This window comes from Amblyraja radiata, chromosome 3, assembly GCF_010909765.2.
Source record: "Amblyraja radiata isolate CabotCenter1 chromosome 3, sAmbRad1.1.pri, whole genome shotgun sequence".
NCBI lineage: Eukaryota > Metazoa > Chordata > Chondrichthyes > Rajiformes > Rajidae > Amblyraja > Amblyraja radiata.
Genome location: NC_045958.1, coordinates 130,879,570 through 130,895,099, shown reverse-complemented (window position 1 = coordinate 130,895,099; position 15,530 = coordinate 130,879,570). Strand labels below are relative to the sequence as shown.

Genomic DNA, 15,530 nt, shown 5'->3' with positions numbered 1-15,530 from the left:
ATAGACAATAGGTGCAGGAGTAGGCCATTCGGCCCTTCGAGCCTGCACCATTCGCCATTCAATATGATCATGGCTGATCATCCAACTCAGTATCCTGTACCTGCCTTCTCTCCATACCCCCTGATCCCTTTTGCCACAAGGGCCACATCTAACTCCCTCTTAAATATAGCCAATGAACTGGCCTCAACTACCTTCTGTGGCAGAGATTTCCACAGATTCACCACTCTCTGTGTGAAAAATGTTTTTCTCATCTCGGTCCTAAAAGATTTCCCCTTTATCCTTGAACTGTGACCCCTTGTTCTGGACTTCCCCAACATCGGGAACAATCTTCCTGTATCTAGCCTGTCCAACCCCTTAAGAATTTTGTAAGTTTCTATAAGATCCCCCCTCAATCTTCTAAATTCTAGCGAGTACAAGCCGAGTCTAGAAGGAGGGCTATGTGAAGATGCTGTTCATTGACCAGTTCAGCCTTCAACACGATAGTCCCCACCAGACTTGCTGAGAAGCTCCTGGAATTGGGTCTCAACAGCCCCCTGTGTGCCTGGATCCTGGACTTTCTCACCGCCAGGCCCCAGGTAGTCAAGATGGGAGGAAATACATCAAAGTCCCTCACCCTGAGCACAGGATCTCCCCAGGGTTGCATCCTCAGCCCCCTACTGTACTGTACTCCCTGTACACACATGACTGTGCGGCTAGGTTCAGCTCCAACTCTATAATCAAGTTTGCTGATGACACTGTGGTGGTGGGCCTGATCTCCGATAACGATGAGAAGGCCTACCGGGAGGAGGTGGCTGATCTGGCACTCTGGTGTCAGGACAACAGCATCCTCTTGAATGTCCAAAAAACTAAGGAGCTGATCGTGGACTAGGAGGGCACAACATCCGAGGACATACACACCACTGAAGATAAATGGGGATACTGTGGATAAGGTGAGCTGCTTTAAATACCTGGGAGTCCACATCTCAGTGGACATCACACTGCCTCAATTGCCTTTACCACCTCAGGCAATTGAGGAAATTCAGAGTGTCTCTGAGGATCCTCCAGTGCTTCTACTCAGCGGCTGTGGAAAGCATCTTGTCCGGAAACATAACAATCTAGTTTGGGAATTGCTCTACCCAGGGCAAGAAGGCTCTGCAGAGAGTAGTGCGTTCGGCCGAACGCACTATGGGAACTACACTCGCCCCCCTGCAGGAACAATACATCAGAAGGTGCAACTCCAGAGCCAACAAGATCATGTGGGACCCCTTCCACCCCAGCAACAGACTGTTCCAGCTGCTACGGTCAGGCAAACGCCACCGTTGCCATGCTGTGAAAACAGAGAGAATGAGAAGGAGTTTCTTCCCAGAGGCCATTAGGACTATAAACTCCTATCTCACTTGGGACTAACTTTACTGAATCAATTTACTGTTGTGTGGTGTCTTTTTTATTGCTGTTTCTTCTTTTTTTTTTTTTTATCCTCCCACAAATATGTAATTACTGATTCTGTTCCATTCTGTTTTGTAGTTTTTTTGCACTATCCGCAAGTATTGCTACTTTTCATTTCACTGCACATCTCGTATGCGTTTGTGACGAATAGACTTGACTTACCAAAATCAATTGTTTGGAACATTATTAAGAAGAAAGAGAGCAATGGTGAGCTTACTAATTGTATAGGGACTGGCAGGCCAAGGAAGACCTCCACAGCTGATGACAAAAGAATTCTCTCTATAATAAAGAAAAATCCCCAAACACCTGTCTGACAGATCAGAAACACTCTTCAGGTGTGGATTTGTCAATGACCACTGTCCGCAGAAGACTTCAGGAACAGAAATACAGAGGCTACACTGCAAGATGCAAACCGCAAAAATAGGGTGGCCAGGTTATTGTTTGCCAAGAAGTACTTAAAAGAGCAACCACAGTTCTGGAAAAAGATCTTGTGGACAGATGAGACGTAGATTAACATATCAGAGTGATGACGAGAGCAAAGTATGGAGGAGAGAAGGAACTGCCCAAGATCCAGAGCATACCACCTTATCTGTGAAACACGGTGGTGGGGGTGTTGTGGCCTGGGCATGTATGGCTGCTGAAGGTACTGGCTCACTTATCTCCATTGATAATACAACTGCTGATGGTAGTAGCATAATGAATTCTGAAATGTATAGACACATCCTAGCTGCTCAAGTTCAAACAAATGTCTCAAAACACATTGGCCGGCGGTTCATTCTACAGCAAGACAATGATCCCAAACATACTGTTGAAGCAACAAAGGAGTTTTTCAAAGCTAAAAAATGGTCAATTCTTGTGGCCAAGTCAATCACCCGATCTGAACCCAATTGAGCATGCCTTTTATATGCTGAAGAGAAAACTGAAGGGGACTAGCCCCCAAAACAAGCATAAGCTAAAGATGGCTGCAATACTGGCCTGGCAGAGCATCACCAGAGAAGACACCCAGCAACTGGTGATGTCCATGAATCACAGACTTCAAGCAGTCATTGCATGCAAAGGATATGCAACAAAATACTAAACATGACTACTTTCATTTACATGACACTGCTGTGTCCCAAACATTATGGTGCCCTGAAATGGGGGACTATGTATAAACACTGCTGTAATTTCTACATGGTGAAACCAAAATGTATAAAAATGGCGCATATTAAAATCTGACAATGTACACTTTAACCACATGTGATTTTTTGGATCACAAATCTCAAATTGTGGAGTATAGAGGCAAATAAATAAATGATGGGTCTTTGTCGCAAACATTATGGAGGGCACTGTATACAAAATGATGAAGGGCATGGACAACATGAATACTCTATTTCCCCCCCAGAGTAAAGGATTCTAAATCTAGTGTGCATGAATGTAAAGTGAGGGGGGGAGAGATTTAAGAGGGACCTCAGGGACAAGTCTTTCTTCAGGTGAGGCTATAAAACTGGAATACAATTATGACTTTCAAAAGACATTTGGACTTGTATAGATGGATAGGAAGTGTCCCGAGAAATATGGATCAAATACAGTCAGATGGATCTAGCCTAGTATGCCCACTTGGTTGTCTTGGACAAGTTGGGCCGAAGGACCTGCTTTTGTGCTGTATAGCTCTAGGACTCCAGCAAAATGGGCCAAATTGCCGCCTTTCATATCTGAAATAGTTATAATTCATGGTACACCACAGGAACAGGCCCATCAGCCCACAATATATGTGCTCTTCTAGCACATGATTTAAAGTCCGTTTGTCTAGCTTGTCCAAAAACGTTACCATTGTATCAGCTTCATCCACCACCCTAGCTGTGCTTTCCCCGGCACCTATCACCTTCAACACAACAAAAGCTCAAGTAAATGTGCTTATTTCATTTGGAGTGACTCACATTCATGTTGCGGTCCCAGATCTGAATGGAACCATCCTGGCAGGCAGCTGCGATATACTTGCCGTCTCTGCTGTAGGCACATGTGGTGGGAACAATCCGCTTCCCTTGTGCTGTCCGTGGCTTAAAAACATTCTTGTGCTTCTTCTCATTGTTCATGTCCCAAGTCCGCACAGTCCTGACACAAACGGGCACCAATTAGTACAAACAGCTCTTCAGCGCACCAACTGGTGACTACAATGAGAATATAACCATATAACCATATAACAATTACAGCACGGAAACAGGCCATCTCGACCCCTCTAGTCCGTGCCGAACACATAATCTCCCCTAGTCCCATATACCTGCGCTCAGACCATAACCCTCCATTCCTTTCCCATCCATATAACTATCCAATTTATTTTTAAATGATAAAAACGAACCTGCCTCCACCACCTTCACTGGAAGCTCATTCCACACAGCTACCACTCTCTGAGTAAAGAAGTTCCCCCTCATGTTACCCCTAAACTTCAGTCCCTTAATTCTCAAGTCATGTCCCCTTGTTTGAATCTTCCCTACTCTCAGTGGGAAAAGCTTTTCCACGTCAACTCTGTCTATCCCTCTCATCATTTTAAAAACCTCTATCAAGTCCCCCCTTAACCTTCTGCGCTCCAAAGAATAAAGCCCTAACTTGTTCAACCTTTCTCTGTAACTTAGTTGCTGAAACCCAGGCAACATTCTAGTAAATCTCCTCTGTACTCTCTCTATTTTGTTGACATCCTTCCTATAATTAGGCGACCAAAATTGTACACCATACTCCAGAATTGGCCTCACCAATGCCTTGTACAATTTTAACATTACATCCCAACTTCTATACTCAATGCTCTGATTTATAAAGGCCAGCACACCAAAAGCTTTCTTTACCACCCTATCTACATGAGATTCCACTTTCATGGAACTGTGCACAGTTATTCCCAGATCCCTCTGTTCACCTACATTCTTCAATTCCCTACCATTTACCATGTACGTCCTATTTTGATTTGTCCTGCCAAGATGTAGCACCTCACACTTATCAGCATTAAACTCCATCTGCCATCTTTCAGCCCACTCTTCCAACTGGCATAAATCTCTCTGTAGACTTTGAAACTCTACTTCATTACCCGCAACCCCACCTATCTTAATATCATCTGCATACTTACTAATCCAATTTACCACACCATCGTCCAGATCATTGATGTACATGACAAACAACAGTGGACCCAACACAGATCCCTGTGCCACCCCACTCGTCACTGGCCTCCAACCTGACAAACAACCATCCACCATTACTCTCTGGCATCTCCCATTCAGCCACTGTTGAATCCATCTTGCTACTCCACCATTAATACCCAACCATTGAACCTTCTTAACCAACCTTCCATGAGGAACCTTGTCAAAGGCCTTACTGAAGTCCATATACACAACATCCACTGCTTTACCCTCATCAATTTCCCGAGTAACATTTTCAAAAAATTCAAGATTAGTTAAACATGACCTTCCAGGCACAAATCCATGTTGACTGTTCCTAATCAGACCCTGTTTATCCAGATGCTTATATATATTATCTCTAAGTATTCTTTCCATTAATTTGCCCACCACTGACGTCAAACTAATAGGTCTATAATTGCTAGGTTTACTCTTAGACCCCTTTTTAAACAATGGAACAACATGCGCAGTACGCCAATCCTCCGGCACTATTCCCGTTTCTAATGACATTTGAATGGTCTCAGAAGGACGGGTAAAGATAAGGCAGAGGTGGAATGAGTTCAGTTTGGTGGTCGGAAGAAACAGAGGCTAGAAAAATAACAACTACATTTGGGAATCCTTAACTACTTATGTTTTAATGCGTGGAATCTAAGAAATAAAACTATAAAGGGGCATGCAGCATCTCTGGAGAGGAAAGGGTGACGTTTCGGGTCAAGACCCTACTTCAGTCTGAATGACTGACTCCAGTTACTCTAGCATTTTGTGTCTATAATCAGCATCTGCAGTTCCTTCCTAATCAATAACAAAAGGTCATTGAGGGATGTAGAAGGGGATAGATTGTGCTCAGTACTGAAACATGGTTTGGACTGTAACATCAGGGCTGTAACACCAGGTGGACATTCCTACCTCCAGATTTTTCAGACAAGACACCCAGACAATGAGAGGTCAGACTATTAGACGGGCCATTCATCCACTGACCATGTGCCTATCTACGCCAATCCCATTCGCCCACATTAGGCCTGTTTCCTACCCGAATATTTGTTCAAATGCTTGTCCATTGTAATTGTACCTGCCTCTACCATCTCCTCTGACATTCCAGATAAGCACTATCCTTGGTGTGAAAACCATGCCCCTTTATATTTCTCCCTCATCTTAAGCCTGTGCCATCTAGTTCTCGACTCCCTTGCACTTGGAAGATTCTCTTTATCCTCTCCATGCCCTCAAAGTTTTTAGAAAACTCCATAAGATTACTGTAGCCTATCCAATCTATCCTGTTGTCTACAGGAGGATTGGAATGGCGGCGCTGCCCAAGCAGCTGCGGCCCGCCTGCAGTCCGTCTGTCTTTTCCTTTTCTTTTGTCTTGTTGGACGTATGGTTTAGTTTATTTTTAGGTGTGTATGTGTGGGGGGGGGGGCGGGGGAAACTTGTTTTAATCTCTTCCTTCGGGGGGATGCGACCTTTTCTTTGTTGTATCTCCGTCTGCGCTGAGGCCTAATCGCGGAGCTGGCGGCCTCCAACTGGGGCCGACCTCGAGGCTCCGGAGGCAGAGCCAGGACTCACCATCGCGAAGCTGGCCGACTTCATACAAGTCTCCATCCCAGGTAACATCCTTGTTAACCTCTTCTGTACCCTCACCTGGTGAGTCAGATGGCCACGGTGGTGAAGTCAGCATTTGATGTGACTTCATGGCTGGTCCACAACAGATCGTTGGCAAGATTAATGCCATGGAACTGGAAGCTCTCAACCATTTCCACTTCAGCACCGTTTATGATGATTTGGGCCAATTTCCTGAACTCTCTTTCATCTTGCTGTCACTGAGGGAGAGGTTATTGCCCTGACACCATGTTACTAACTTTATCATCTTCCTGCACTCCGTCTCGTCATTGAAGGACATCATTCACCAGGGTGTTATTTGTGCTTGCGGGCTTTTTGTAGTGTGGAGAGGTTAGAGAGGTGGGACTTTTTTCTTTGAAGCCACCTAAAGAGCGATCATATTGAGGGTTACAAGATCATGAGTGGCATGGATAAAGTGAATGCTCACAGTACTTTTTCCAGGGAAGGTGTGCCCTCTAAAACTAGAGGGCACACCTTAAAGGTGAGAGGGGAGAGGTTTAAGAGGGACCACAGGGGTAACATCTTCACTCAGAGGGTAGTCTGTATCTGGATTGAGCTGCCAGAGATTGCTATAGAAGCAGATACAGGTACAACTTTTAAAAGGCATTTGGACAGATAGATGCAAAGGAAGGATTTAGAAGGCTGTTGGCCAAATACAAGCAAGTGGGACGTCCAGTATGCTAACATGGTCGCCATGGGCATGGTAATCTGAAGGGCCTGTTTGCTGGAGAGTCTTGAAATGTCCACAGGTACTGCTTGACCCACTGGGTTCTAACACCATTTGTTTATGCTCAATCTTTTTGTTCCTGTATAATGCCACCAAAATCAGCCTTGTCTCAATTTAGGACTTTAAATTGTGTCCTGTTTTTCCATAACTATTTTTAAAACTAATAAAATGATGGTGTTCAAGAAGGAACTGCAGATGCTGGAAAATCGAAGGTACACAAAATTGGTACGACAGTGTTCTGCCATGCTCCCTTCAGTCACCTACCCAGCTTCATTTCCCAAGAAGTGGGCTATCCTGAAGATGCACCTCTTCAAAATGATTAAAAGAAACATTACTTGGGGTTCCTCGCTAATCCAATGAATGTGGAAACCTCCTGCTGCATTGTGCAGGGTCTCTCTCAGAGCTGCTTCGTGGGGAAATATCTGACCACACATTCAGCTACATCATACTGCCCTCTATAGTAAACTTGGTAGACCAGGACCAGAAATTCTCAGAGCGTCAGAGGTGTCACGGATATGTGGGAAAGGACGGGAAGAGAGCTGATAAAAAAAATATATATATATATATATAAATAATTGCTGGAGCGGCAACAGGTTGAAACAACTGGGGGTCCACTCCTGCTTCCGGTCAAAGGGGCTGTGAACATAAAGAGCTCTCCTGTGTTCAAGACACCCGTACCCATCATTGGAGCAAGTTATAAACTCTTCCTTTATTTTCGGATGCCACACACCACTGTTCAGCATTGCCGTGTGTCCCTGTAAGAAGACGAGATGCTAGTTTAACATCAATGACAGATTTTGATATTCTAACACATCTCCAACAGCCACAGTAACATAGTTAGGTGAGTGGACCAGAGGTTTAGACAAATGAAAGATGATCACAAATCCCTCAAGGCCTCCGAGGGCCCCGAATTCAAATAATTATCTCAACTTTAATGAACGCACCAAATGTAACACCGCTATTCAAGTAAAGTGGAAGATGAGAGGGGGAAGTTGTGAACAGGAAATTGGCGACCAAAAACAAAATGCTTGGGAATCTCAGCAAGTCAGGCACCATCTGTGGATGGAATGGACAGATGACAGATCATCAGAAGACCATCTGTCCATTCCCTCCACAGACGCTGCTTGAAGAGTTGAGTTGCTCCATCATGTCATGTATTACCCACCTATACTAATCTGATTGGGAACCTTCTGTGCCTTGGCACTTCTACTGCTCACCCATATCAATGTTGAGTGATTCTGCTTTCAACCCCCTTCCCAGCAATCATCTCAAACTCCAAACTGGGTGAAAACAATCCTTATATCCCCTCAAAACATCTTACTCTTTACCTTACATCTATGCGTTCTGATCTTCCATGAATCCATTATAAGAAAATGTTTTCTACTGTTGACCATACCCATGCTCCTAGCACATTGTGTAGCATCTTTAGGCCCAGGGCCCTACCAATGGTGGTATATGTGCCCCCCTCATTTGACCTCCCACAATACTTATCAGATTTAAATCTCATCTACTACCATTCTGCTAACTTACCAGCTGATCATTACTTTTCTGTGACCCAACACCACCCTCCTCACAATCTACAACACTAACTTCACGAACTAAAAAGGCAGCCAGCATCATCAGAGACCCACACCACGCTGGCCACGCACTCATCTCATCCCTGCCATCGGGAAGAAGGTACAGGAGCCTGAAAACTGCAATGTCCAGGTTCAGGAACAGCTTCTTCCCTACAGCCATCAGGCTATTAAACTCTACAACCTCCAAATAAGCTCTGAACTACAATAGACTTGGGGGCATTGGTTTTGTCTTTTTGCACCATTATTGTTTGTTTTTTATGTGTGTGTGTTTATGTATGTATATATATGTATCACACACCTTTTTTTCCTCGTTTATTGTTTTGTTTACAGTGTACTATGTTTACATATTCTGTTGCAAGTAAGAATTCATTGTTCTACCTGGGACATATGACAATAAAACACTCTTGACACTTGATGTCAGTATCTAGACAAGCACTTGCATTGCTAAGGCATAGAAGACCATAGTCCAAGGGCTGGTGAATAGATGAGTGTGGAAGGGCAACATGTGTGGCCTATTTCTGTGCTCAGTGCACGTGGAATTACACAGGACTGCAGCATTACCTTGGTCCGAGCCTGATCGACAATGTATTGGTCTCCCTTCGCACACTCCATCACCTGGAAGCCATCTCGGTCGAGCACCTTGGCCTGGGCACTGCCGGCCACACAAAGAATCACATCTCCCGTTGCACTGTACTGTAAAGATTTAATCTGGTGACTGAAACAAGGCAAAGTTAAAATAAACCAGTCTCGGTCTCTCACTCTTCACTGTCATTCTATCACCCTTCCCATTCAAGTCATCAAACTGTTCCCGCACTGCCAGTGTTCTCACACCACCTGCTTGCAGCCCCTCATCACCACACACTCATCCCTGGTGCTGGGAAACTAGCCTGGACAGGGGACTGGTGTTTCAGTGGGAGAACATTTTGGGAGCAGTCATCATTTCGGGATCATCAACATACATTTTAAAATAGTTATAAATAAGGATGTCGGGACCTTGGAAGAGAGTACAGTACCAAATGTGGGTAAGGCTGATTATCACATTATTAGGCTGGAGCTAGGAAGAGTAAATTGGGAGCACCAGTATTGGGCGTCCACATCAGACATGTGGTAAGCATTTAAAGATCAGATGACCAGCATTCTGGACCACCATGTTCCAGTAAGGAGGAAGGATAAAGATGTCGGAAGGGTCTCGATGCGAAACGTCACCCATTCCTTCTCTCCTGAGATGATGCTGCGTGTCCCGCTGAGTTAAGGGCCTGTCCCACTTTCACGACCTAATTCACGACCTTTTTTACTCGTGGACATATTTCATCATGCTTGAAAAACGCCCCGACCTACTTGATGCCACGAGTACCTACGACAAGCATCACAGCCTGCTACGACCTACCTACGACCTCGTGACGACCATGCTGCGAGCATGAGTCAAGGGCAAACTCGGCCGAGGTCGTGAAAGTGGGACAGGCCCTTTACTGCAGCTTGTTGCGTCTGTCTCAAAGTAATGGAACTTTGGATGACCAAAGGGGTTGAAAGTTTGATGAAAAATGAAAATTGAACTACATTCTGCACTCTGGCATCTTTCGCTTTGCTCCAACTTGGACGTGTTTGGCCTGATGATATTAACTGTTGTAGATAGACACAAAGTGCTGGAGTAACTCAACGGGACAGGCAGCTTCTCTGGAGAGGAGGAATGGGTGATGTTTCAGTCGAGACCCTTCTTCAGACTGAGAGTCAGGGGAGAGGGTCTAGAGATATGGAAGGGTAAGGTGTGAAAATGACAGATCAAAGCAGATAAGAATGATAATTGTTCATTGATAGCTGACGAGAAGGTGACAGGGAGGCATACAATCAGTAATATTTCATCAGGACAGTAGCACTCGTCAGAGAACTACGATGGGGAGCGGAAAAGCGAGGGTTACTTGAAGTTAGTGAAATTAATATTCATACCGCTGGGTTGTAAACTCCCCAACCAATCAATCAATCAATCAATATTTATTACATGTCATTTGAACTCCAAGCAAAATAAGAGGAATAAGCAAAATAACTGTTGTAACTGAACATGATCTTTCAGGTGCAGACGTAATGGGTGAAATCATCTGCCGCTGTGATATGACTTTGTGATTCCAGAATCAAACTGCCATGGAGGACGTATCAAAAACCCTCCTGAAACCCACTTCACCACCATGCCTCCCATATCATGTCAGCACCCTTCACTTTACATTGCAACCCTTTGTATCATCGCTCTTCTGGTACACGAGGGGGCCTAGCATTTGGCACTGCTGGGGAGATGAAGTTCAAGGTGCTGCTCTGGGCTTTTGGGGTGGGGTTGGTAGAAGAGATACGGGGGGGGGGGGGGTCTTTCAAGAGAAATAAAAGTGCATTGGGGTGTAATTGGGGTCCTGGTGCACAGGTATAAAGGGAAAAGAAAGGAGGCTGCTCCCACTTACCATTCACAGGGTTGCAGAGACCTGAAGGCTTGCAGTGACGCATCCATTCCTGCAAAGTCCCAGAGCTTGACCTCATAATCGTAGCCTCCTGTGACCAGCCGGGCCCCTGATGGGTCCAGTCCCAGAGCAGATACCTGAAGTTACAATACACCAGGCAGTCAGACAATGGAGCCTACAACACAAAAACACCCACTTCAGCCCATCAAGTCTATACAGCCATTGGTACCTATCTGCACTTAAGAGCCATAGAAAGTATACGGCACCGAAAAAGGCCCTTCAGCCACCATGCTAACCACATTGGCATTCTAGGCTAGCCCCATAGCCCTCTGAATCCCTCCTATCCATATATCTGTCCAAATGTCTTAGAGTCATACTTCGAGTACAGTGTGGAAACAGGCCCTTCTGCCCAAATTGTCAACATGTTCCAGCTACACTAGTCCATATCCCTCCAAACCTGTCCTATCCATGTACCCGTCTAACAGTTTCTTAAATGTTGGGAAGTCCCTGCCTCAACTACCTCCTCAGGCAACTTGTTCCATACAACCACCACTCTTTGCATGAAAAAGTTACCCCTCTGATTCCTATTAAATCTTTTCCCCTTCACCTTAAACCTATGTTCCCTCGTCCTCAGTTCACCTAAATTACCCCTCCTACACTCCAAGGAACAGTCCCAGCCCATTCACCTCGCCCTATAGCTCAGCCTTCTAGTCCTAGCAACACCCTTGTATATCTTCTCTACACCCTTTCCAGCTTGACAACATCTTTCGTATAACATAGTGCCCAGAACTGAACACAACGTCTAAATGTGGCCTCACCAACGTCTTACACAACTAAAACATGACCTCCCAACATCTTTACTCAATGCTCTGACTGATGAAGGCCAATGTGCCAAAAGCCTTTTTGACCACCCGATCTACCTGCGACTCCACCTTCCAGGAACCATACACCTGCACTCCTCGATTCCTCAGCTCTACAACACTCCCCAGAGCCCTACCATTCACTGTGTCTTTTAAAAGTTGCCCTTGTGTCCGCTTCTGTAGCTCACTCTGGAAGCTCATTCAAATATAGGCTCCCCTCTGAGTAAAAAAGTTATCGCTGAAGTCCCCCTTAAATCTCTGGCCTCTCACCTTAAGCTTACGCTTCCTCTTTTTACAATCCTGTACCCTAGGAGAGAGACTGAGAGCATTCACTTTATCCATACCCCTCATGATCTTGTACACCAAAATAAGGTCACAGCCTCCTATGCTCCAAAGAAAAAAGTCCCAGCCTATCGAACCTCTTCCTATAACTCAAGCCCAAGTAACATCCTGGTGAATCTCTTCTGCACCCTTTTCAACTGAATGATATTCTTCCTGTAGTTGGGTGAGCAGAACTACACACAGTACTCCGAGTGCTCTCTCCAATGACTTGTACAGGTGCAACACGATGTCCCAACTTTTGTACTCAATACTCTTCTCAATGAAGGCGTGCCAAACGCCTTCTCCACTGCCGGCCACCTGACTCAGCACTTTCAGAGATAAGCAGGACATACATTTGGAAAGACGGATCGATTGGGTAATAATCAGCATGATTTTGTGTGTGAGAAATTGTGTCTCATGCATTTGAGTATTTTGAAGAAGTACCCAAGAAGGTTGATGAGGGCAGGGCAAAGACACTGATTCATTTCAATGTCCCACAGATATACCATACATAGATAGAATTAGTTCAAACTCAAGTGCAATAGGCAGAGCCAAGGGGAAGATAGAGTGCAGAATCTCACCATTGTAGCTCATCAGTTCCATGGACAAAGTCCAATGTCCGCAATGGGATAGAGGCAAATCGGACAGTAGCCTAGCTTATGGAAGGACTGTTCAGAAGCCTGATTACAGAGGAGAACCTGTTCCTGAGTCGGGTGGTGCACACTTTCAAGCAAATGGATGTGGGAATATTGGTAGAGATGCTGAGAGAATGATTGTTAGTCATATGCTGCAGGGTGATGTCAATGTGATGGTGAATTGGGCTACGAAATAGAATTTAATCCCGATAAATGTGAGCTGATGTATTTTGGGAGCACATACACCTTTAACTTTTCCATACTTCAATCTGAGATTCCCTCCTGCTCCATCATCCCAGTGCCAAAGAAAAAACAGGTGGCGTGCCTTAATGACTGCCATTCTGCGGCTCTGACATCCACCATTATCAAGTGCTTCTGGAGACTGGTGATGGCACACGATGGCACTCCAGCCTCCCAGCATGCAACAATCCACTGCAGTTTGCAACAGGCCCACGGTAGATGCCGTCTCCCTGTCCTAACACTCATTCCTGGGACATACGAATAACCAGGACACCAGAACTTATACACTACAGAATATATACACTACAGCTTCCCCTTCAATGCCATAACCCCACACAAACTCATCTCCAAACACCTAGACCTAGGAGTCAGCACCACCCTATTGTCACTTGACCTACAGACACATAGAAACATAGAAAATAGGTGCAGGAGTAGGCCATTCGGCCCTTCGAGTCTGCACCGCCATTCAATATGATCATGGCTGATCATCCAACTCAGTATCCTGTACCTGCCTTCTCTCCATACCCCCTGATCCCTTTAGCCACAAGGGCCACATCTAACTTCCTCTTAAATATAGCCAATGAACTGGCCTCAACTACCTTCTGTGGCAGAGAATTGCAAAAGTTTTCATACCCCTTGAACTTTTCCACATTTTGTCACGTTACAACCACAAACGTAAATGTATTTTATTGGGATTTTATGTGATAGACCAACACAAAGTGGTGCATAATTGTGAAGTGGAAGGAAAATGATACATGGTTTCCAAATTTTTTTACAAATAAAAAACTGAAAAGTGTGGCGTGCAAAAGTATTCAGCCCCCCTGAGTCAATACTTTGTAGAACCACCTTTCGCTGCAATTACAGCTGCAAGTCTTTTGGGGTTTGCCTCTACCAGCTTTGCACATCTAGAGACTGAAATTTTTGCCCATTCTTCTTTGCAAAATAGCGCAAGCTCAGTCAGATTGGATGGAGAGCGTCTGTGAACAGCAATTTTCAAGTCTTGCCAGAGATTCTCAATTGGATTTAGGTCTGGACTTTGACTGGGCCATTCTAACACATGAATATGCTTTGATCTAAACCATTCCATTGTAGCTCTGGCTGTATGTTTAGGGTCGTTGTCCTGCTGGAAGGTGAACCTCCGCCCCAGTCTCAAGTCTTTTGCAGACTCTAACAGGTTTTCTTCCAAGATTGCCCTGTATTTGGCTCCATCCATCTTCCCATCAACTCTGACCAGCTTCCCTGTCCCTGCTGAAGAAAAGCATCCCCACAGCATGATGCTGCCACCACCATGTTTCACAGTGGGGATGGGATGGTGTGTTCAGGGTGATGTGCAGTGTTTGTTTTCCGCTACACATAGCGTTTTGCATTTAGGCCAAAAACTTCAATTTTGGTCTCATCTGACCAGAGCACCTTCCTCCACATGTTTGCTGTGTCCCCCACATGGCTTGTGGCAAACTGCAAATGGGACTTCTTATGGCTTTTTTTCAACAATGGCTTTCTTCTTGCCACTCTTACATAAAGGCCCGATTTGTGGAGTGCACGACTAATAGTTGTCCTGTGGACAGATTCTCCCACCTGAGCTGTGGATTTCTGCAGCTCCTCCAGAGTTACCATGGGCCTCTTGGCTGCTTCTCTGATCAATGCTCTCCTTGCTCGGCCTGTCAGTTTAGGTGGACGGCCATGTCTTGGTAGGTTTGCAGTTGTGCCATACTCTTTCCATTTTCGGATGATGGATTGAACAGTGCTCCGTGAGATGTTCAAAGCTTGGGATATTTTTTTATAACCTAACCCTGCTTTAAACATCTCCACAACTTTACATACTCCACAAACATCCTCTGCAGCTCTTGCCACTTTATCTCCTTCCTTTCTTGTATAGAAAGAGTAAATAACTTGGTCTAATCTGCGAGGCCTGTTCCCTGTGTGAACTCTTGTGTAGATCATCGGTCATCTCTGCACTGGCCAGTAGAACCATGGGATGCATGCTGCAAGATCCAGAGGCATTTGTCACATCTTTAGAGCTGTTAAATGCTCCACTGCTCTCTCTTTTGTGATCATTAATTGTTACCATTCTTTCTGGTCTGACCCTGATTCCCCCAAGCCCACTGAGCACACGCCGTCTCCACAGTCTGCTTGTGTAGCGTTTCAGCTCTCCTGCCATTAGACCACATTTAGTCTCACTACTCCACCTTTATAAGGTCTTCCAAACTTGGTTATCTTTCTTGCTGATTTCCCCAGTCTTGTTTTACTTATTTTCATTCCAGCTGAACCCAAGATACCCTCTTTCTCGTTAAATCTTTCCCCCCTCACCTTAAACCTGTCCTGTGGTTTTAGATTTGCCTATCCTGGGGAAAAGACTGTAGCCACCCACCTTATCTATTCCCCATGATTTTGTAAACCTCAATATGGTCACCCCTCAACCTCCTTTGCTCCAAGGAAAGTCTGTAGAGTTTCTTCTTAAATCTCACGACGCCCCCCCCCCCCCCCCCCCCCCCACACCATGCCCTCAACAACCCAGTGAATCTTTTCTGCACACTCTCTAGCTAAATCACA

The 15,530-nt window shown here is 45.1% G+C and overlaps 1 protein-coding gene across 2 annotated transcripts in view; it reads right to left on the bottom strand.

Annotated features, from left to right (window-relative positions):
* Nucleotides 1–15,530, bottom strand: part of wdr70 (WD repeat domain 70) — a 63,962-nt gene that overhangs the window by 38,711 nt on the left and 9,721 nt on the right. For both annotated transcript variants that reach the window (XM_033018767.1, XM_033018768.1), the window contains exons 7-10: nt 10,928–11,061; nt 9,045–9,198; nt 7,585–7,661; nt 3,345–3,519 (exon numbers count right to left, since the gene is read on the bottom strand). In XM_033018767.1, coding sequence (XP_032874658.1) covers nt 3,345–3,519; nt 7,585–7,661; nt 9,045–9,198; nt 10,928–11,061 — 540 coding nt within the window. The remainder of the gene's footprint in view (nt 1–3,344; nt 3,520–7,584; nt 7,662–9,044; nt 9,199–10,927; nt 11,062–15,530) is intronic.